Source organism: Sparus aurata, chromosome 10 (genome assembly GCF_900880675.1).
Source record: "Sparus aurata chromosome 10, fSpaAur1.1, whole genome shotgun sequence".
Classification (NCBI taxonomy): domain Eukaryota; kingdom Metazoa; phylum Chordata; class Actinopteri; order Spariformes; family Sparidae; genus Sparus; species Sparus aurata.
In genome coordinates this window covers 1532917-1557444 of record NC_044196.1, presented here as the reverse complement: position 1 = coordinate 1557444, position 24528 = coordinate 1532917, and the positions used below count along the sequence as shown (strand labels likewise).

The 24528-nt window shown below is 40.9% G+C and overlaps 1 protein-coding gene and 1 long non-coding RNA gene across 3 annotated transcripts in view; both read left to right on the top strand.

Moving 5' to 3' along the window:
- Positions 1-3723: 3723 nt before the first annotated feature.
- LOC115590007 (low affinity immunoglobulin gamma Fc region receptor II-like) overlaps positions 3724-24528 on the top strand; it is a 92568-nt gene continuing 71763 nt past the window's right edge. The window contains exons 1-4 of one of the 2 annotated variants that reach the window (XM_030431242.1): positions 3724-3858; positions 4070-4105; positions 4562-4825; positions 5925-6164. In XM_030431242.1, the coding sequence (XP_030287102.1) occupies positions 3828-3858; positions 4070-4105; positions 4562-4825; positions 5925-6164 (571 nt within the window). In that variant the 5' untranslated portion in view covers positions 3724-3827. The remainder of the gene's footprint in view (positions 3859-4069; positions 4106-4561; positions 4826-5924; positions 6165-24528) is intronic. The other variant, XM_030431243.1, reaches the window with a different exon arrangement.
- On the top strand, positions 13856-18691 carry LOC115590120 (uncharacterized). The gene is made up of 4 exons (XR_003985685.1): positions 13856-13961; positions 17059-17157; positions 17667-17765; positions 18120-18691. It is a non-coding gene; the product is annotated as an uncharacterized LOC115590120 (long non-coding RNA).

Below are 24528 nucleotides of genomic sequence, written 5' to 3'. Positions count from 1 at the left end.
CCCCCCCCCCCCCCGCCGCCAATACTGCCCCCACACGCTAAGACCGATTCAGAAGGTGAATTAATTTTATGATGAAAAGAAATAGCCTATTAAAAATAACAATAATTACGAACAATACACATTACATTTCATTTAAACATAACACTAAAACCACATTAAAATCCATTTGAACAGGACAAAAAGACCGCTGTTTGAGGTGGGGGACATTTGGCTAGACATCAAGACAGTCACGGCAAGTGAAAACCTCTCCATCTTCAATGATGCCGTTCTCTTCACCACATGTTTCATGGAACCAGCCCTCACAAACCATGCACATGATCCAATCCTCACTCCCCTTGGGAGCGTAGGCTAGCTAAGCATCACGATCATCATTTTCATTGTAGCTAGCTTTATTTTTTGCAATTTAAGTAAATTTGTTTGTATATCTAGCTAGCTAGATAACTAAATTTATGACGGATTAATAAAAGGGAACTTATTTCTACCTTTAGAATGACTTAAATGATTGTCCCAGTTTGCCAATATCACACTGTCCCACTTTACCAACAGCATATTGGTAAAGTGGGACAGTAGCAAAATGCCACTTTTAAAAAAAAGTAAGACTCACATGGATGTGATTTTTAAAAATCATGAATCACCACAAAATATATCACAATTACAAGCTATCCACCAAATTTCTTTTTTCTAGAACACTAACATCTTTCACCTAAAAAAGCTATGTCATTTTACTTACCATCTTGATTCACCGCAGAGGTAGTCGAATATGGTTAGCCACGTCCCCGGAAGTGATGTCATCAACACAGAACCAATCTTTTTGAATCTCATACTTTTCTATGATGAGCTCAATGATGACTTTTAGTAATTGAAGTATACATATGTAAAGATAAACATCATTAAGTTTAACTGTCCTAGTTTACCCATATTCACCCTATTTGTTTTCCTCATATAAGTTGCCAAAGACAGTTACAGTTACTACGTTACTGTTGTTTGGTCCTGTACTGTTGCTTTGAGGGACATTTCTCTGTGGAGGGTGCGGAGAATTGGCGCAGGATCCCCGCATGCAAACGGCAGTGTGAAAGAGGCTGACGCAGGCAGTTGGCGCATGTGTAGTATGTCTAGTCTGCAGGCCCCGACTACACTGCTTTGTGTTCTGTGCTCAATAACATGGGACACAGGGGTAGTTTCTCACTGTCACTTTATACCTGTATGATGGTGACATGAAACAATATGGATGTGAGTGAAACAGTCATCCTCTCCACAATATACCTAACACAAAAAATACAAAATAAAATCCATTTAACATGCAGGCTATTACATGGAGAGCGCATTAGCATATGCACACAACACACACACACACACACACACACACAGTACAGCAAACAAACTTTCTTTCTCTTGCTCAAAACGGCTCCCACAATCAAGCTACACGACAGAAAACAGCATAAACACATCTCAGAACAGTATTACATCAACATTCATTCACTAAATTAGCTCAAAAACATAACTTTTTGATCCCAGAGCCTCAACTACATACCTCTGTCAGTCAGAAACAGCGCAGACTGACCGGGAAAGGGGCTACACACGACATATCCGCAGACTTTCAAAATAAAAGCTCATGTTTGTAAAAATGAAGGAAATAAGAAAATAAAAGCACAAACATTTTAACAATCCATATTTCAAGTAAAAAGGAACTGAAACCCATCATGTGAAGGATTTTGGTGAAATTAATAATAATAAAATAAAATAAAACACCAAAATGTTTTGTTTCCTTTTTCTATCTGTTACACATGCCCATTGCTGTCTCTCTTTATTGGGCCATTATCCATGTTTGATTACACATGCTGATGTTCCACAGTCTGTCTAATATGTAAGAACGGCTTATTACACAGCTACTTTGCCAACACGAAAGAAAACTTAACACACAGTGTCTTTCTACAAGTTATTTGTTACCATTCAGTGTTAACAGCAGAGAAATATAGTTCTCCAAACCGACGACGAAGACGTTGAACAGATCATTCTTTAGAACACAGCTGATGAGTCATTCGCTGAAATTCAAGTCCTCTAACCATCTTTTAAACCTGACATGGTCTGTACTGTGCTGCTCTTTTTATGTTCAGTTCGTGTCGATCCTCTTCTATTTTATCAACATCTGTCATCCAGAACTTTGTGCCGTTTCTCTTCTCCCTCTTTCCTCTCTTCTTCTTTTCTTGACCTTTGATGACAACTCAGCCTTTTGTCAAGAGTTGAAATCACCGTATTTTCCAAAAATATTAAAGTTAATGTGAAACTCATCCATACTAGTGGCCTAGCAGTACATTACGTTTTTACCAATATGAAGTAGACTACAGATCAGATCAGCTGACGTCGCTTAGCAACCGAGGACGCTAGGATGAAAAGTGACCGGACTACTTGTGCAGTAAAGATTTTAGAGTGCGGAGTGATACGAAATATGTGAATCAGAGGCAAGAAGGCCACTTTCCTTGACAGCGGTCAAATATGCTTAGCAGGGGTCAATTATACGAAAATAATTGATTGCTAAACATTGTCAAGGCCCATTCAAGTGAATGGAGCATTCTACAGCATTAAGAAGAGCCGTGAAATAGATTTAATGAATGTGTGTGACTGTCACAACTAGGTCTTGAACCCAAACGCACAACTGAGGTGGCAAAGTTAAAAAAAATAAACAAATCCTTTAATACTAAAGTGCAACAGAAAATCACTCACAAGGAGGAAAAAACCACTACTTCAGCTAAAAAAATTATATAAAACTGCGTTTTAATGATATTTTTGACTGTCATTCCCATATTAGTGAAAACAACAACATGACAGTTACTTGGTTACTGCTCACTGTCTCCTTATTGTCCTGTTTGTGGCACGGCTCATCGCTATATTTTTGAACCGGAAATGCTTAAATTTAGCGATTTTGACCATAGGCCACTTTTTTAAGTTTTTTTAGTAAACAGTCATGTGCTTAAGTCCGAATTTCCTCCTCTTGAATGAATGATTAAATCACATGATTAAATTATATTTTAACAGGTGAGGCACTGCCTTACCTGCCTCCCCTGACTGCACGTCACTGAGTGAACCATTCAGATCTGGACTGAGCGGTGCAGTGTCACAGACTGAATAACACACTCAGCTTAACACTCTGTCATCATATGAGTCATTCACAGTGAACAGGGCCCCCTGCTGGACTCACTGTGACACTGGTTCGGGTCTCTGTTTGCCTCCATCAGCTGTCTGGAGCTGACGAACACACTGCACATGTGCAGACATGAAACAACTAAACAAGCAACACACACATCTGAACACTGAGACCAGACTTCTAATACATAATGTAACATAACAGGAACATGGCAGCAGGAAAGAGTCCTGATGAACCCTGGACCTGAACACTGGACCTGATAATAACAACATGTAGGCTGCTCACCATTACAACAACATGACATTAATAATTATATTATTATTCATATCAACATTCAGTGCAGACGCAGGCAGAGACACGGACCCGCCCAGCAGAGAGAGGTTCTGACTCCATCAGACTGTCTGATGCTGTTAATAACATGAATCATATCTGACAGAGACACAATGATTATGAGCTGATTGTAGAGTCACAATACAGTGATTTCAGTGTATATAAACTATATATATTTCATGTATAACATATATTTAAAAGACCATCAGTTCTGTCTGACCTTGTTTTTCTCCACTAAAAACTGACTTCCTGCTAAATGTGTGACAGAAACAGTGACAGACAGCAAAGAGGAAGGAGGAGGGTGGACTTGGTCTGACTGCTACATGCTGCTGAGCTCAGATGACCAGGACTCAACATGGAGGAATCATGTCTGCTGTGGCTGCTCGGTGAGTAAAACACACTTCATCTGTGTTCCTGTTCGTCTCACCGTTTTTATCTGTCAAACCTCAAACCAACCGGAGTGTCTTTTGTCTTTAGTTGTGACGTCACTTTTCACACTGTTGCTTTAAAAACAACATGAGCTGATGATGTTTCTTTGATACGACTGTCCTCCTCTGTGTTTCCTCTCAAACCAACCGGAGTGTCTTTTGTCTTTAGTTGTGACGTCACTGCTGAGCGGCTGCACACACCAAGGTGAGAACACTTCCTGTGTGACTGATGAAGAGTTATTTAGTCCCTGATAGAACAGTTAGTGTTCAGGACGCTGTTTATGGAGGGAAATAGTTTGCACATACAATAAAAGAGTGAAGACTGTCTGGATGTCCACAGACTGGACGCTAAAGATAAATGTGCTGCTATAAAAATGTCATTGTGAAAGCAGGACTGCACACCATGCAGCACCATGCAGCAGCTGACAGAGAAAGTGCAGAAACAATATTGACATGTGAGACACATGAAGTCACATCTGCTGTGTGTTTGACACCAACTCTGAGAGTTCCATTTAAAACATGAGGAGACTCAGAGCCTGAAACACAGAGGAGATCAGTGCAGGTCAACAAGGTCTACAGAGACTGGAAGAGGAAGAAGAGACACTTCTGTCCAAACTGACCATTATCATCTGTAACCACATCTCTCTGTCTCGTCCTCCAGCCTCTCTGAAGATCAGTCCTCACAGATCTCAGCTGTTTGTAGGAGAGTCTGTCTCTCTGAGGTGTGAGGAGGACGACAGCTCTGATGGATGGACGGTGACGAGGAACACGACTGAAGGAACCAGGACTCAGTGTGGAGCTGACTGGGGAAGAAAAGATGGTTCTTCCTGTAACATCAGCTACACCTTCACATGGGACAGTGGAGTTTACTGGTGTGAGTCCACAGGCGGAGCAGCCAGTAGCAGCATCAACATCACTGTCACTGGTAAGATGAGGCTGTTGTAACTCCAGCAGGTCTGAACACTGAGTCTGTCTTTCACCTTTTCACTTTGGCTGAGCCTGAGAGAGACAAAGACAAGAAGACAGACAGGTGACCTTCAGGAGGCAACAACACTGGGTGGAGCACTGAGTCTGCCTCCTCAACATGTTGTTCATCTGTCAGTCTGACATTATGTTCAACATGTAGAGATGATAAATCAGCTCCATGTGCTAAATGTTTCTCCAGAGAGATTGTTGTGATGAAGTGTTGCTGAGTACAGGACAGGACAGTGAGACTGCTTGTGTGAGTCAGAGGATCCATCAAGCTGAGTTTGATGCTGTGAAATCACACTTTAACCTGCCCATGTTAGCAGCACACGTTAGTCAACACACTGTCTGTTTCTACTGATCACAACATCACCAGACTCCCTTAACAAATGTACTGATTTAAGAGTTGTTGAGTGAGGAGAGACTCGACAAACTTTGTGAAACACAACGACAAATTCTGAATGATTGGAGCTTCTTGTGGATTCAGCATTAAATGAGCAGGTGTCCATGTTGTTCATCAGTTGTGTTTCAGGGTTTCATCTCCATGTGAAGCTCTTTAAACTGTGCTTGTGTGACTGTAACTTGAACTAGAGCTGAGCTGAGCTGTGTTCACACATGAGCATGTTACACTACGGTGGCCCTGAGGGCTCAATGCATCGCACCAAACAGACAAAACAAAGCAAAGAAGAAAACATCTTCATCAGTTTGACCAGCACAACCAAACACCTGATGCTGTCCTGTTGTCAGAGTGATGAAGATGATGAAGAGGAGATATGTTTGTGTTCTGTCTTTTTAAGCTGAGCCTTCAGAACCGCCCTGCAACGACCCGGTTCTACTGCAGCAGAGGACGAGACGACACCACAAACTTTATGTCCCCGGTCACTGCAGCACTGGGTACAATGTACCAGTAGCTACATGCTAACAGGCTAATCTAACCTGTAGAAACATGAGGTTATCTGTTGTGTAGCTGTGACAGGCTGCTACCTGCATCCTGTCATCACCTTCACACTCACAACAGGAACACACAACTGGAATAACATGTTTGTCTGTGTGTTGAGGTGGAGCAGTGATCCTGCAGAGTCCTGTCCTCCCTGTGATGGAGGGAGATGATGTCACTCTCACCTGTACAACAAACACCTCCAACCTCCCAGCTGCTTTCTATAAAGATGGCTCCTTCATCAGGACTGAGCCTACAGGTCACATGACCATCCACCATGTTTCCAGGTCTGATGAAGGACTCTACAAGTGTAACACCATCAGTGATGGAGAGTCTCCACCCAGCTGGATCTCTGTCACAGGTCAGCAGGTTCAACTTAAGTCTACAATAAAAATGTCAGCAGAGACAGAGACAGCCTGTCTCCAGAGTCAGTGTTGGCATCCAATGTTTAACATTTCTATGTTTCATACGTAGCAGATAAAACTTTACATGTCTTTATGTTTTAGATTAGTTTTGTCTTTAATACCAAAGCTGGAAAACCTGACATCTTGTTAAAGTATAATATTGAACCATCATGTGTAGGCCTGGGACGATAACACATTTTGCTAGACGATATATTGTCCCACAAATTATTGATGATAAACGATATTATTGTCGACATTATCGAGACCAAAATATCCACTTATGTAATGATATATTATGATATATCATAATAATGCAAGTACACCCTTTGAAATGCAACAATTAAACCTTTATTTTACATTGCAGGGATGTGATTGGACAAAGATAAAAAAAGCAGGAAATTTTACGGACTGTGGGGGGGGGGGGGGGCTGGTATGTGATGCTGTTACTGTGATGATAAATGACACTTAAATATTGAATCTGTGTCTATAATAACCACACCCTGACATGTAAATGTGACATCTGTCTTGGTTCCTTTAATTTAACTTAAGATTTGGACAACTGACTGCATAATATATGAATCACAAACAGAAATGCTTTACAGCAGCTCCCATTCAAAGTCAAGAATATGCAGAAAAATAGTAGTCGTAATTAAATTGATAATAATAATAATAATAATAATAATAATAATAATAATAATAATAATAATGATAATAATATCATCATCATAATAAACTATATATATATGCTGCATATTTATAATAGAAGCCTACTGCAACTGTACCTTCTTGTTCTTTTTTACCATTAAATGTTATTTTATACATTATCATATTTTATAATGTTCTGTCATGGAGTACATCACTTCACTGCTAACAGAACAGAGAGCTGCTCACTGCCAGTTGCAGCTTCTTTTCGTGATCTGCAGACTTTGTACATTTTTTGTCATGATTGTTATTATTAGTACTTAGATTATCAGAAATCACAGTTACATGTCAGGATGTGGTTATTATAGACAGATTCAATATTTTACTGTCATGTATCATCACAGTAACAGCGTTACATACATTAGCAGCTGTAAATACATAAAAACATAATTAAACACATCATGTGGTCCCCTGACACTCCACTGACCACTGACACTGCACGATTTTGCTATCGCGCTTGCCTTCTGTCAGTCATCACACTGATGATCGCCATGACTCCGTGGCAGCAAACTTTCTGTCGTAAAATATGCAGAGGAAAGCTCGGGAGAAGCAGCCGCTAGATGTTTCTCTGTCGACAAGAGAGTGAGAGACTGGCGAAAAAATCAAACTGAGCTTCAGCGTCTGTCCGAGGAGGACAGCAGCAGGGCCAGGCTGCCTGCTGGAGGGAGGAAGAAGGCTGCGAGGAGCTTTATATAAACATGCTGGGATGAGTTATCAGCAAACGGGCACGACACGAGAGAGTGTCCCGCAAAATGATCAGGGCGAAACAAATGTACGCCACCGTGAGTGACAGCAGAGATGAGGAGTTTGCAGCGAGTGCTGGTTGGCTGAATCGTTTCCTCCACCGCAACAACTTCACTTGCAGAAGACAACTATTGTCCAGAAGGATGCCAGAGAATTCACCGAGAAGCTGGAGAAGTTTGTGACATTTTCATCCCGGATTTTTGAGAGGAAGGAATTCAACGCCTGTCTCAAATAAACACCTGGTCTGTTAAAACCTACTGGTGGTTAATGATAATCCGCCGGCTCGGTTTAAAACCGAAATATTCACACACTGGGGCTGTGCCGTTGGCTTTGCAATATAGTGGAGCAGATTAATGGCATATTTCAAGAGAATCGTTCAAATTGGTATACAAGCATAACAATTTGGCACAGATACTCTCTAAGGGTCACTTTTTGGGAAAGAGGCGTTGGCCACCCAAAAATTCAACATGGCGACCATTTTGTCAAGATGGCCGCTATTTCTGTCAAATGCTCATTATGTCAATCGTTCAAACAGTGATGTAGGCATAACATTTTGTGAAAATAGTCTCTTAAAATGTTTTTGGGGAAAATGGTGCTTGTCCCTCAAAAATTCAAAATTTCAAGATGGACGCCATTTCTATTGAATCCTTACATCAACTTTTCAAATGGTGATGCTATTATCAAATTTGGTACAAATATTCTTCAAGGAACATTCTCATGGAAAAAGGTGTGTGCCACTCAAAAATTCAAGATGGAAACCATTTTCAAGATGGCCACCATTTCTGTCAGAGCTCAATTTAGTGTGTTAAGGAAGGTTTTGTTTAATAGAGTCATTTCACAACCAGGGCACACTGGTGACTTCACTGCTGTGGAACTCAGCATGGGGTTCAGTGTCAGCTGATCTAGTTTAACTTACACTGTAGTTCTTGACTAGTAGTAATAATATAGCTAAGTTTAGTGTCCCAAATGCTGTCTACCAGTCCCTCATCAATTAGATAGTAATAGATGTAGTTAGATAGCCACACCTGAATTAACAGGTTGTGCCAGCGCGGGAGAGCCGAGCCAAGGGTAAGCGTGGCAATACATGACTTGTTCATGTATGCTTACCTGGAAGGTGTACAGATCACACAGGACTTAATGATACTGGATGAATGATCGGGCTAGGTGTAGGTGACCCGAACCTAGTTGTATCCCATACTTGAATGTGTACTATGTCTATGATTGAGGTGCCTGGCAAACCTGGGACATTTTCCCTGAGGCCTCTCTCATCTTCAGCAAACCAAGTCAATACCCTCCTGTTCTGGCTGACAGTGACCTGGAGATCCTTGAGAAGTTTGTGGTCCTGCTGTATGATCGATCAAGCACAGCTGTTAGTGTAGATGAGACTAGACTTGACATGTTTGCCCGAAAGCAAAGGCCATATGAAGCCATTCCTCCAACAAGAGCAGCTCTGCTTCAACACACTAAACATGCTGCATATCAGGCAGGCTGCATATGGGGTCAAGCTACCCAGTGTCAGCCAGAAGCAGAGACTCCTGCTGACTGGGGATAGAAAAAGCTTGGTGAACAATGGGGGGTCTTCTGGACAGCAAATGCACCAATTGCACAAAGTTGTGAACAACTAGGCAAGTGTGGCTGCAAATCAGAGTGCCGTGGAAGATGCAGATGTTTTAGATTGGGTTTCACTTGCAATTGTAAATGTGAATAAAAAAGTAAGTAGCCTTGCGGTAGGCCGAGAGCCAATTTCCCGATTCTGGACTGTGATGTATATGTACACCTTCCTGGATATGTTGCCCCCAATACAAAACTTGCTGACTGCCAAGCAGGGAGGCATTGGTTACCATTTTTAACAGTCTTAATTATGACTCGGCAGGGCACAACCTCTCAATCTCAGGTTGATGGAAACCAAAAATGGTTTCCGTCCTGAATTTTTACTGGCCACTTCCTTTTTCTAACAGAGGCCCTTCCTCTCTGTGGACTGCACCTTGCCGTGGTGGAGAGGCTTGTGTACTCCAATGAACCTGAGAGCTATGCCGGCGGGGATTTTATATCCCTAGCAAGTTTAACTAAGCCGGACAGGTCAAAGGAGAGGAGGCAGACAAAGCAGACATTATGACTATTTGACAGGAATGGTGGCCATCTTGAAAATGGTCACCATCCTGAATTTCTGAGGGACAAGCATCTTTTTCCATTAACATGTCCTTTAGAGAGTATCTGTATCAAATGTTCCCTGAAGAGTATTTCTGCCTAATTTTATGCTTGAATCACCATTTGAACAATTGAAATAATTAATATTCGACAGGAATGGTGGCCATCTTGAATTTTTGCGGGACAAGCACCTTTATCCATTAACATGTCCTTTAGAGAGTATTTGTATCAAATTTTATGCTTGGATCACTGTTTGAATAATTGATATAATAAGCATTAAATAGCAATGGGGCCATCTTGAAAAATGGCCGCCATATTGAATTTCTGAGTGGCCAATGTGTTTTCCAAAATAGTGTCCCTTAGAGAGTATCTGCGCCAAATTTCATGCTTGTATACCAAAGTGAACGATTTTTTTACTAATCTGCTGCACTAATAAGCTTTTCCACGTTCCTCCTCACGAGGCTCACCTGCTGCGGTCTGTGTGTGTGTGCGCTTGCGGCTGCGCCTCTTCCCACAGATACAAAGATCCTGAATGACTGACAAGATGGTTCACTCCCTTCATTTCATTCCGCTAATCCACAAACGCGCCCAGGTGCTGAGACCAATGCACAGAGTGAGCCCTCTTATCATCCAGCGTGTTTGGAGGCGAGAGACGAGGAAAACAAATACACGCATGCACATGGCGATATATCGAGGCAGGAAAAATTATTGAGTTCATTTTCATTTATCGTGCGAATTGATTTATTGATTATCGTCCCAGACCTAATCATGTGATTTATTCTCCTCTATATAAAGTTTGTGGGTCTCAGGCTGACATAGACAGGGCAGTTGCTAGGAATTCTGGGCCCCCTGAAAGAATATCGGTGTGGGCCCCTCTACCCCATTCATTGCCACCTCCAATTTTCTTGTTTTTCAGTATTCTTGACGGTGCCTGGTGTAATACACCCAATTTGTTTCCTTTTTTACGATTAACGACTTAACAAGTCAGAGTATTATTATGTAAATTATGTATAATTAGTTGTCTTATTCTCATTTCACTGATTTGCAACACGTTATTACACCTCTGATTGCAAATACATTTTCAATTAGCCACTCAACAAATAGGTAGTGGGTCACTAATAAACCAAAACAGCCAACCAGTGTCTACATCACTCACTCACCATCAAAGGCATCATTGGACTGCTGGGCTGAGCGTCTGCTGTGGGGTCAAACTCAGATGAAGCAGCCACTGCTGATTCTAGTGCAGCAGAGCATAAAGGTTTATTGTTCCATTATATATATTGTAAACATTAGATGTTATGTTTCATGGAGAAACTGATGCAGAACTAACCTATTCTTGGACAAAATCTAAATGGGCTTCTTAGTACCATAGCTCTAGGTGGACAGCTTCACTTTACCAGACAAAAAATATTCTTAAACCATTCAAAAGTCAGTGTAAACTGTCCACAACTCTAAATAGTCTTTTTTACTTTGTTGTTATCAGCTATTATGGTGTCTTTTATTTTATACTGCTATGAAAACAAACAAATCTTTGAACATTTAACTTTTTTGTATTTAGGCTATTCAAATGTCCCACTAATAACACATTTTATAAGACAACATTGAACACATCATGATAACGTAACTGACCTTCGTCAGATGCTCATAATTACCGAGTAGAACTTGAATGCGTCATAATACAATTCAATGCAGCCTCTGAATGGGCGCATACTGGAGCACTGTCCGACAGTGATATGTGTGAAACACACAGTCACTGTAGTAGCCCCTAGTAACGTTCAGTTATAGCTACTCTAGGAACCGTTGCTCTACAATGAACTGGCGACTTGTCCAGAGTGTAGCGCGGCCAGATGACAGCTAACGTAGGCTCCAGCCTGCGCCCGTCAAAGGTAATGTTACAGACATTAAATTAATGAACAAGTAGGCTAATTGTTTCAGCCGCCCTCGGTAGTTTTACTCTCACCATTCTTAGAAAATAAGTTGTTGATGTCCTGGGCCCCTGCTCTGCTGCTCCTACTACTGGCCTCCTTCTCAACTCTCTTCTGGTGTCCGGACTTGTGCTTTTTGGGGGGCATCCTAACCCTGCTGGAGTTCACTCGCGCTCACTTAATTCCGATGAGGAAGAACCATGGGAAGAACGAACTGCGGTGTGGACCAAACCATTTTTTAAGAAGGGACCAAGGGGGTTATTGAAATAATTAAAATTAGAATATTATATGACTGTTTCTTTGTTTTAATTCATATTCATTCGTATGAATATATATTAGTTCAGTGTATGCATAACCATTTTGTCATAGAGGCTACTGGGGGCTGTGTGTGGGCCCTATAGCGGGCTGTGGGCCCTTAGAATTGTCATCAACTTTCCCCCCTATAGACGGCGCTGGACATAGAACAAGAGGAACAGACCAGACAGGAGCAAGTTCACTTTCTTAGTTTGATCTGGTTTCTCTCTGCAGTGAAATGACTGAATGAATTCCTCTGATTTCTGTGTTGTTGATGAGAATCTTTTGTTCATTTTAGAGAAACCTACTACGACAACTCCTCCTTCAACCTCGCCTGCTTCACCATCCTCTCCTTCAGCTCCCTCTCCTCCTCTTGACCCTGTGATGTTGACTGTTTCAGTTATTCTACCCAGTCTGCTGGGTGTTGTGATTGTTCTGGTTGTTCTGGTTGTGCAGCGTCTACTGGTGAGACGCCTCATCAACAGAAAACCTAAAGGTCAGACACATTCAGAAACATTCAGAAACATTAAGACACAAAACAGACTTCAACATAAATTGTGTTCCTCATTATTTGTCTCAGCCGTGTGCTGCAGTTCACTTCTGCAGGCTGAGATTTGAACAGAGTGAGAAGAAACAACAGTGTTGACATTCTGTCAAAGACGTCTCTGTTCTGTGTTACAGAGATGTCTACTGAAGTTAGCATGCTAACCAGCTAGCCAATCAACTTCTCACAAACCCCGCCCTACTCCTCCTCTGATTGGTTGCTTTGTTGGTTGTGTTCTCTAAGCTGGACTCAAACTGTGACTCACAGGAGCCGTCATGATGTTTGTCTGTGGCAGTTTCTGAGCTGTAGTTTGTGCGGCAGCTGCTTCTCTGCCAGCCGGCCTGTCCGCTCTACTAATGAGCCCAGAGACACTCTGACAGTGAAGAGCAGCTCCAGAGGACGAGCGACTCAGTCAGAACCAGCAGAAGTCCAGAAGAGAGGCCGAGGAGGTCGCTGTGTTTACCTGCAAGACTTCAGCTCAAAACCCTGAAAACAGACGTCAGAGCTGCTGTGAGTCAACAGTTTGAGTCAAACATAGAGAATGTGACCAACAAAACCAACCAATCAGAGGCAGAGTAAGGCGGGCCTAGTTTCAGCTGGAGATGTAAAAGCAGCCAGTTCACTACTGAGTCTAACAAGTCAACAACATAAACTCACTGAATGTGAAGAAACGAAATATTTTGACTACTTTTTCATTATAAACACAAAAATACAACCGTCCACCGTCTGAACTCAAGTTTCTGTCTCTGACTGAACTCAGACTAGTTTAATCTGCTTGTTAACTCGTCATCAGACTCACTTCATTTAGACTGAACTCAAACTGAGTCACAGTCACCAGAACAGTTCTGGTTTGTCTCCACAGTCACTTCTGGTTCAGTCCAAATCAATCCTCAGTTCACAGTAACATGTGAATATATTCTGTCCATCAGCTAATAGACCTACTTAGCTCCATGGCTAACTAAGCTACATGCTAACAGCAGCTAGTCACTATAGTCAGTGAGAATAGTGAGCAGCAGTTAGCGGTCATTTTGCCCCCTATAGTTTTTTAAACTGCCTTCAAATTCTGATAATTTCTCAACAACTACACCTTTAAAATTGTATTTTTCTGCTGATATTCACATTTATATGAACATCTCAGAGCTGGAGTGTGTCACACAAATCATTACACGTATAAACTGTAACAACTGTTTCCTGAAGTCAAACATTTGTTCAGATTCTCTTTCATCAGTTCAGTTCTGAAGCTTCTGATCATCTTTAGACTTTAAAATGGAAATTTTCTGTCATTTGGTTCATCTCAGCTGCAGAAGAAGGGGGAGGTGATGACATCAGAGATGACATCACATACAGTGATGTTAGAATATCACGTCCCCCAGAACAGCCAATCAGACGGAGCAGAGGTAAAGATGGTTTAATTGATTACATTTTGTGTGTGTGTGTTCTTGTCCTTGTATCTTTGTGAGGACCACTCTCAGCTTGACACCATGAGGACATTTTGTAACATGATGTCAGCACATTTATATTTATATAGAATATTTAAGTCTGTTCAAGAAACTAAAACTAAATCAATGTTTCTTACTCCACAAAGGTTCAGACTGTAGCTGGTCTGTTTCAGGTGATGATACTGTGTGTTGTGTTAGCATGCGCTCTGTCCGTTTGTTTCCTGTGGTGAATCTGCTAACAGAAGCTAACGGCTCTGTGGTCGTCCTGTTTCCTGTTTCTGATTAAAACAGCTCAGCTGAAGGTGGTCCTGCTCATGTTTCACCACAGGACTGTTAACAAGAAGAAATAATATACATGAACTATAAACTGTTTAGTTAACGTAGATAGTAATAAAGTAAAAATACTCTGTATCTCTTCCCTGCAGTCACATGTTGTTACTGTTCACATTTACACTCTATGTGACTTCATATTAAATTAATCAAATCAGATATATAATTACATGAAATAATGAAATATCTTTTAAAAAAAAAAAGTTTTGCTGTTTTGATTATTGATTGAAATAAGAGAAAAACGACTGTTTGTATAATTCAGCTACAATAACAGAACTATTATCAGTTGTAGTTCTTCACAGTTATAATTAGTTTGATTGACACAATTAACTAAAACAGAACTTATAAAGACAAATGTTACAAAGTGTCTTCATGGATCAGATCCCTCACTGGCTTCTCACCAGCATAAACACAGTTTAATGACATTTGTCTGAATACATAACCGAGACAAAGTGACTGACACTGACCCAGAAACAAACCTTTCAGACTCTGTGCAGACACTTCACCTCACCACTGTCACTAACGCTTGATTCAGTCTTAAACTGAAGGTAGACTTATTGATTTGTTGACAAAATACAGAATATCACCTGAATTATACTTTAAGATAAAATAAGAGATTCAACACAGAAACAACAAAGAACAGGACGTGTTTCCTTCCTCACTCTGAGGTTTATAAGATATCAAAGAGAACAATCTCAACAAACTAAATGAACTTGACTTTGTATCAAACTGACCTTAAACACACTTTATGTTTTTGTGTTTTATCTTTTAATGGGAAACTGTCATATAACCAACCAGCTTCAAAGACACAAAAAGAAAAAGAAGATATTGTAATTGGGTAAATCAAACCACAGCACCAACTTCCTCCTGCTGTTTCCAGTAAACTGTGAACTGAAGCTGGTGATGTTTCTCACTATAGTGATGGTGGAGTGACCCGTCAGTACAACGTGTTTGTGGTTGTCCAGTTTAAATTTGAACTGTTGTTTTTCACAGCAGAGGTGTTAAAAAGAAAAAAGCTGTTGCTGACATTTATAAACTCCCTAATCAATCGAATTATAACCCTGCATGACAGATAATGGAACGATTCCTCTGTCAGAAGTGTTCATATTCTCCTTCTGTTGCAGAGAATGATCCAGCTTTGGCTTACTCTGCAGTGAGACCAGCAGAAGACGTCAGTTATAGACAAGTCGTCTTCAAAGACAAGAAGACAAAGAGGACCAGAGGTACAGCTGATCTGCTTTGTCTCCGTCATGAACAAACACAAGTAAACACAAGTATGTCAGAAAACGATTAGTGGACACATGTTAGGATCAAAACTTAATGAAACAGCACTTTCACAGACAGAAGTTATAAATAAAAGTGCTTAGGAAGATGAGATCCCTCACTGGCTTCCCACCAGTTTAAACACAACTAATGAGCGACTGCTGCTGGAACATCATATCTCATAAAATCAGTTGTTTAAAGGAAGTTTACCCCTGAAACATCTGTGTCCATCCTCAGAGTGTGAGGGCACTCAAGCATGCGGTCCTGTGAGAGTGGTGAGAGAGTCACTCACTACTACCAGCTGTGTGCGGCACTGATTGGCCTTGATTAAGACCAGGTGTGGGGAGCCTTCATATACTCTGAGTCTCCAGTGCTCTGTGCTGACTCATTATCTCACCTTCTGAGGTACTGAGAGGTTCTCCCTGTGGCTTTGCAACTGAGTTCATTGTGTGTATTTGTGGTTACTTACCTTTTCCTTTTCTGGGTCTCCTGGACAATCTTGGTTTTGGGTCAGCTGCTCGGCAGCAGTGGTTCGGTTAAGCATTTGAGCGCTTTGTTTTATTAGGGAAGCCTGTAATGGCTCGAAACAGTTTAGTGGGTTTTCTTTTTCCCCCTTTCCCACCCATCGCCTTGGCGATTTTGTGGTTATCTCTCTTGGATAACTTTTAGACACCCCTGGGTCTGCGCCTGCGTCCCAATCCCCCTCCCTGACACAGAGGTCTGTAAACCTGGATTCAGGCTGACAGGCAGAGCTTCCTCCCACTTCCAGTTCTGGAGTTGAATGTCCCGTCAGTTCACTCCACTGATGTCTCACACACTCATGTTTTACATTTGACCACATGTTAAACTAAGTCACAACATGAAGATACCAGAGAGTTTTAAACCACCATCACCATTTATGTTCATGTGACAAATCTCAGACACTTCACTGACTTAATTAATCCAAAAAAGGGGATTAAAGCTTTTTACTTTATCGATACTTGAATGCCGAAAGCGGTGGATATGAAGAGGAGACGGATCAGCAGACGAGGAATATGTTTTTTCTGAACTCTGATAATATTGTAGGTTTTTTCCACTCTGCGTATCAAAGCACACGATCAACTTCCTCCTGCAGGTTCCAGTGAAGCTGGTGATGTTTCTCTCGACTAATGGTGATGCTTTGAGCCTTGTGGTTACTGTGTCACTTATTTTAGTCGAAGCGAGCAGCTTTGTGGTCATCACAGTTAACTTCCCGTTTCACACAGAGACCCTCTGAGGGAGAAAACAACCTGCTGCCATTTATAAAATAATACCGTATTAATAAAATAACTATAATCCTTCATTAAAAATGATTATTTCTACAGCAGAGAGATTGATTCTCTTCTTGTGTTGCATTGTTAACACTAGCAGTAAATACAGCAGCAGCTCTGTATCAGTGGTTGTACATGCTGTCATGTAATGAGGATGTGTTGTTGTGTTGCAGAGAATGATCCAGCTGTGGTTTACTCTGCAGTGAGACCAGCAGAACACGTCAGTTATGGACAAGTCGTCTTCAAAGACAAGAAGACAAAGAGGACCAGAGGTACAGCTGATCTGTATTCATCAAGATGTTTTTATTGAAGCACGGTGATGTAATATGAACACATGACATGAGCATACATACATCTACAGGAGCAGACAGAGATACACTAAATCAGATGACATCATGCTTTGTTTTACTTTAACATGTGTATAAAACAGAAAACCACAAGACAACAAGACTACATCCAGCCTCCATCCAGCCCAACACTCTGATAGCTGAACAGTTTCTTTAGACTGAAACGGAACAATGTTGCTGAATATTCCAAAAGTATAACAGATAGAAAAGCTAGTTTTTGTTGTTTGACATGTTAAGTCAACATGTTGATGCATCCTCTCTGAGGATAGTAACTTTGTCTTAACTGAACTAAAAACATGTTATTATTCATCACAGAAGAATCATTAAACCTGAATATTGAATAATGATTACTGTAGTGTGACAGCAGCAGCAGCAGCTCTGTGTCAGTTGTCGTACATGCCGTGATGTAATGAGGATGTGTTGTTGTGTTGCAGAGAATGATCCAGCTGTGGTTTACTCTGCAGTGAGACCAGCAGGAGATGTCAGTTATGAACAAGTCGTCTTCAAAGACAAGAAGACAAACAGGACCAGAGGTACAGCTGCTCTGTATTTATGAACCAGCTTTGGACAGTCTGGCTCCAGTCTTTATGCTAAGATAAGCTAAGCTTTGACTAATAAGCTTCCATTATTAAAATAGCTGGTGATCAATGAGTGATAGTTGAAAACTTCTTCCTTTATTCAAGGGTGGTGCCCCAAAGTGATCCAATGTGAATCGGGTCTTATTATACGTTATCATAAATAATTATCACAGCTTTATCAATTATTATTGATTAAATTATGTGTTGCATGAGGCACCATATATGGTGTTGTGAATCAGTAGTTTAAGACTAGCAGTTAATAAGTTGTTGTTTGTGGGCGGAGTTTGAACAGTTTGTTTGTTTGTTTAGGGTTGAAGTCGGAGCCGGAGGTCCTCTACTCGTCCCTGAAGTAGACCTTCACACCAGACCACCCAGTGGTGTCACACACTGATGATGGAGGCTGCCATGCAAGGTGCCAACCAGCACATCAGGAGCAGTTTGCCCAAGGACACTTCGACATGCAGCCCAGAGGAATCAAACCAATGACCTTCTAATAACAAGAAGCTGGTTCTACCCCTGAGGCACAGCTGCCCTGTCACCTCAGCACTGTCATCTGCTTCACATCTTTTTGGACATGTTGAAGCTAAATGAGACTTTTGCAGCTACGGAGAGACGGACAGGTCAGATTTAGAGCATGTTTTTAGAGTTTATAAGTGAAAAAAAATAATAATGTAAAGATAAAGATTAATTGTTTAAAGGTTTGTTCACAACACTTGTTTCATTCATATGTTTCTGTAGAACAGAGCCTCCACCTGTTTAGTGTCATATCTGACTTCACTGTTATTTAAACTATATTTATGTTTATTGGAATGTGTTCTTGTTGTCACAGCTGTGACTTATTATTTCTCTGCAGCATCAATAAACTTTGCTCTCACTTCTTATTTTCCTGATGTGCTTCTGTCGGTTCAGCTCAGCTGTCAGATGGAAAACTGGGCCTGTTCTGGTTTGGTTGTGGCTAACCGACACACACCTCCCTTCAGTGCAGATAAAGAACAAACTAAACCGCAACTGCAGACTATAAAGAGCCCGAGCATCGTTCACAGTCTGCACACACAGTCTGAGTTTGAAGAGTTTTGATTGTTCAGTCGGTGAACCACTGACAAGATTCAGGCTGTAAAGTTTCTACATCATTATGTAGTAAATAACTGGGTAAGCTGGCTTCATTCAGAGAGCAGCTTCACATTGTTTCAGCAGTCAGGTGAACATGTGATCACAGAAACACACTCAGACTTCAAGAGATCAAACTGAGGAAATCAACATCCATTTAGACATTTAAAAGTGGATCAAGATGAAGCTTTAGTGCTGATTTATTTCAGTCGTCTTACTCAGAGAATAAAAGTCTTTCAGTCAGTTGCTCAAAACTAGTCGAGAATATGAGCAGATATACAGAATGTTGTTCTATGAGACCAAACATGTCGAGCGTTACACCTCTCAGACTGTCGTTAATTCACCTGAAGATGTCACGAGATGGAAAGAAGGAAACTGTTTTAGAGAAATGAGACATCCTTTCATCCAAACTGCCATCTGATGACAGCAGCTTAGATAAAGACGGGTCAACACCAGATCAACATCAGGTCACAGCACATGTATTAAAAGAGACGTTACAGTTCAAAGTGAGGACAGCATTTAGATGAAGCTGCTGAACTCTGAGTAGTAGTATCAGAGAGACGCAGCCAAGTGAACAACTGGAGGGTACCCAGAGGAACATTTTACTGCTCAAAGCTCAATGAGAGTTCTCATTTCAGTCTCGTTTTAGTCTTTTGTGGTCTCAAACATTTCTCATTTGTTTCTCCTAAAATTCCTTAGGTGAGACTTGAGACTTTAACACTTAAACCTTGCTCCTTTCCAGCAATGGAGAGACATTCTGAAACTTCATTGAGAGCTTGATGAGATCTCCTTTGAAACTTACAGGGAGCCCAAGTTGAGATTTTCTGCACCTGTTTCTCAGGAAAAACAATTGAGAAACATGAGAAATCAGCCACAGCCTCACTTTGGTCTCACAGAAATCTCATAGTTGTCTAGGAGAAATGAATGAGACACTACTGAGATCTCTTTTCCAATTTTAGTTTCCTCTGGGTATTTATGAGAAAGAGGAACCTGGACGACCACAAAGCTGCTATCTGCCATTAAAACCAGTTGACACATTTCACCACAAGGACAAACACGTCACTGTCAGCTCGAGCAGAGAGTCGTGAGAAACCTCACAGCTTCAGGTCAGTTTACTGGACTCAAGAGGAAGCTGTCGTTTATGTAGAGCATAAAAAACTACAACATGAATAATCTGCAGATTAAAGGTCAGTCTGAGATGGAGAAAATGCACCGAGGATCTAAAACCATGAACATTGTTCTGTTGTTGGACTTAAAGGAAGTCTTTGTTCTGGTCATCAGTTCTGATGTGCAGTGTTACATAAACAGGGTGTGTCAACACACAGCTGAAGGGAACACACTGAATGATACTGAAGGATAAAGTCTGTTTAATGTGCAGCTCAACATTTTAGATACAGCAGGTCCAAAAGTCTCAGACCACATTGAAAACCTTGAATACTGTCACATAAACCTGGAAACAGTCACAAAGTTTGTAACATATGAAAACAGAAACACACTCAGACTTCAAGAGATCAAACTGAAGAAATCAAAATCCATTTAGACATTTAGAAGTGGATCTGAGGTCAAGATGAAGCTTCAGTGCTGATTTACTTCAGTCGTCTGACTCAGAGAATAAAAGTCTTTCAGTCAGTTGCTCAAAACTACAGTGGACAATATGAGCAGATATACAGAATGTTGTTCTATGAGACCAAACATGTCGAGTGTTACACCTCTCAGACTGTCGTTAATTCACCTGAAGATGTGAAGAGACGGAAAAGAAGGAAACTGTTAGAGAAATGAGACGTCCTTTCATCCAAACTGCCATCTGATGACTGCAGCTTAGATAAAGACGGGTCAACACCAGATCAACATCAGGTCAACATCAGGTCACAGCACATGTATTAAAAGAGATGTTACAGTTCAAAGGGACAACAGCATGTAGATGAAGCTGCTGAACTCTGAGAAGACGTGAGATACTGAGACACCTGATGAGGACGCTGAGTGTTCTCCCACACAGACAAACAGCCAAGTGTCTGTAGCTTCAGGTAGTGATGTTGCCCGTGACAACTCTGCTTCGGAGCATATATGGAAAAAAATGAAGCAGTCTAAAGCAAAGCTTGTATCAGAGCTTCATTCATTCTGTGACAATCACGTGATCAGTGACGTCAAAAGCTTTGCTTCACGCACACCCACATGACTGCTGCGAAAAATGATTCAAAGCTGCGTGAAACGGTGTGCACACTGGGTTGTCAAGTAGGAGACGAGACAAGTTGAGAGAGAAAGTTCAGTTCAGTTCATTGAGAAAGCTGAATGAAGTTAGTGAATTGTTGTTATTTGTGGTTTATACAATGCAGCCTGTTGCTAAGAGAGGGCGGTCCGAGATGTGGGAACATCTCAATCTGGATACTCCGAATAAGGTTGTTTGAGTTCCTTCATCTCTGTAATCTTTGTCTTCACCCTCCAGCTTGTGATCCGACGGTGCTGCCACCTGCTGGTGTTCTGTCTGTCCTGCATCTCCACTGTCCTCAGTGTCTTTATGGACTCAGGTCCACAGGTCACACTGAGTCACGGCCTCAGAGAGACCTGTGGTTCTGGTTCTTTCTGGATGAGCAGGTTTTAACTTTCTGAAGCTTATGTGTCAGAACATGTTATGACAGAATTATGACCTTTATTATTTCAACGCATTTCTCTTTTTAGGAAATACACTGACTGAGATAAGAGTCTCATGCAGCTCCACATCAAAAAACCAGGAATGCCTCTCTTTTGTTTCAGTCTTCATCACGTCTAAATACATCTTTCAGATGTCAGCGAAATGTTAGCTGCTAACTTCAACAGTTTGAGGCTCAAAGTGTCAAAGTTTCTGCATCATGATGTAGTAAATAACTGGGTCAGCTGGCTTCATTCAGAGAGCAGCTTCACATTGTTTCAGCAGTCAGGTGAACATGTGATCACAGAAACAGAAGTGGATCTGAGGTTAAGATGAAGCTTCAGTGCTGTGATGGTGCTGCCACCTGCTGGTGTTCTGTCTGTCCTGCATCTCCACTGTCCTCAGTGTCTTCAGGACTCAGGTCCACAGGTCACACTGAGTCACGGCCTCAGAGAGACCTGTGGTTCTGGTTCCTTCTGCATGAGCAGGTTTTAACTTTCTGAAGCTTATGTGTCAGAACATGTTATGACAGAATTATGACCTTTATTATTTCAACGCATTTCTCTTTTTAGGAAATACACTAAATACAGTGACTGAGATAAGAGTCTCATACAGCCAGTAGCTGACAGTATGTGACAGACAGTTTTCACAGGGAAGTCAGACTGAGACCACAGCTTTCACAGTGGAGGCACAGAAACTGATATCATCTTGTTTTTTCCCCGATGTGTCAAGTCGCGGTGGATCTGGAAGTGTTTCTTAGTTGGTCACACATTTACTTATACAGGTAGTGATTGCCATGTAGAATCACATCATGAAGACCCACATAAGCTTTTTAATGTTTCCTAAACTGATTTTAAAAACAATGTGAAACAGTTATGAAGGTGGCGTCTTTTTAACTGGGGACAAAGCTCACACTATGATCACAATTTACACCACATGAGAATATCACAGAATACACTTTTATCAAACAAACCACAAAGTTTCATTCTCATGTTGATTCTCAAACTGATTTACAGATTTCATGTACAAATCACATTACAATGTCACACACTGAACACACTCACACCAAACAAACTTACAGAAGACTTGATTTACAAATTCATCCATGTCATGTTGCAATGTTGTCATTTAATCTAAACAGATACAAACAGTAACACTGCAGTAACTTGTGGATTGTGGTTGGCATCAACATCCACTTTGCAGATCACACTCTGGGGGATCGACTCCACCGTCACTGTCACTATCTGAATGGGAAAGTCGACCATCTGTTGGTAAAGACAGAGAAGTTAAAATTAGCAGCATGCCAGATTTTAAGATGATTAACCTTTTTTTCTCACTGATATGGCTTTATAAAGTAAACTGCACGTCGGCTGCTGAAGGCAGAATCCTGTGAGTACTTCAGCTAAATGCATCAGGCAGGTGGTGTTCTGTACCTAAACCTCCGTCTCATCACTGTCATCCTGCGTCTCCCTATCCACATCACTTTCCCTCTTCTTGTGACTGGACTTACTATCCGGACTGAGGAAGTAGGAAGTTATTTTCCTCTTCATTTTACCTGACAGTAGCAAAATCTAAATATGGTAACCTTAATTAATTAATTATGGGTAAGCATTTCAATTATTTTTGATAGCCGAATTTAACCCAAAACTCCCTGTTAATGCTGCACAGCCAGGAGTCTTTAGTCCTGTCTTCAGACTCTGGTAAATGTCAATCTGGATCTGTTATCCTGGCTGGTTCTGGTTCTCCTCAGGCCTCCATCAGCTTCTGTGTCCATCTGTTCAGCTAAACCTCTAAGTTTGGTTATGATGAAGCTGTGACGTGTTACAAAGAACACACTTGTGTTTATTTAACGTGCCGGGTGAATGTTTTCTCACAACCACTGCAACAGAAGAATTTCTCCCCTGTGTGTACGGCCATGTGTCATACTTCTCTTATGCTGGGAATCAATTTGGTTATTAATTGATTATTAATTAAATTGTTATTGTTAATTAATTAGATTATGGTTTATTAATGAAATGTAGGTTACTATGATTCATTATACAACAAGTAGTTCCGACCAAGCAATCTGATTGGTCAACAAGAAATTTAGAACGTGCTCAAATCAGCATGACAGCACGCCTGACTCATTACTCAAAATATTACTCTGCCAAGTCTGTGGCAACATTGTATCATCTCCATGGCAACATTGTATCTGTCAGAGCTGGAGTAGGAAATGGCGGAAAATTGGCTACAAAATGGATCGGTTTGTTGTTAATTTTGGTTTATTTGGCGGTCTCAGTTTGGATGAATGGTTGGAGGAGGATGAGAAGAACCAAATGACAAAAAAGGAAAAAGGGAAAGATTTGTGCCTATGTCACATGAAGAGTTCAGTCAACTGGAATTGTGCAGGAATGAACAGACTATGTCCCGATCAACGTCTTGGGCTGTCAGATGTTTTCAGGAGTATCTGAAAAGCACGAAACAGGATGTAGATTTTGTAACTATAACAAAAGAAAAGCTAAACAGGATTCTTCATAAATTTTATGTGTGATAAAACTGAAACTTCTCTGTTCTTTATAATTAGATAATAATAAGATAAAAATGAAACAAGTCCGTGCTGAGTAATTTGTTATTATTGTTTTTTAGAAACGTTATTTATTACTCATGGAAATAATGTGTGGGGGCTCTGGGTCCTGCTGGTCCAGACTGGAACTCCACTCCTGCTGCTCGGGAGAAACCTTTTTCTGACCAAACAACAGCTGCTGGACATCTGCAGGACACAGGAGACCAAAAAGACAAATGTTAGGCCGACAGAAAACAAGTTCAAATCAGGTTGATATTCAGCCAAATACTGGAGCGGACAGGTAACCCCACATTGTTCCACTGAACATCATGAGAAATGACTAATATTGATGAATTCAAACAGTGTGTAAGTGTAACATTGTGTTGGAAAATAAATCAATCCATCAATCAAAAACAATAGATTTTAAATGTTTATTTATAATT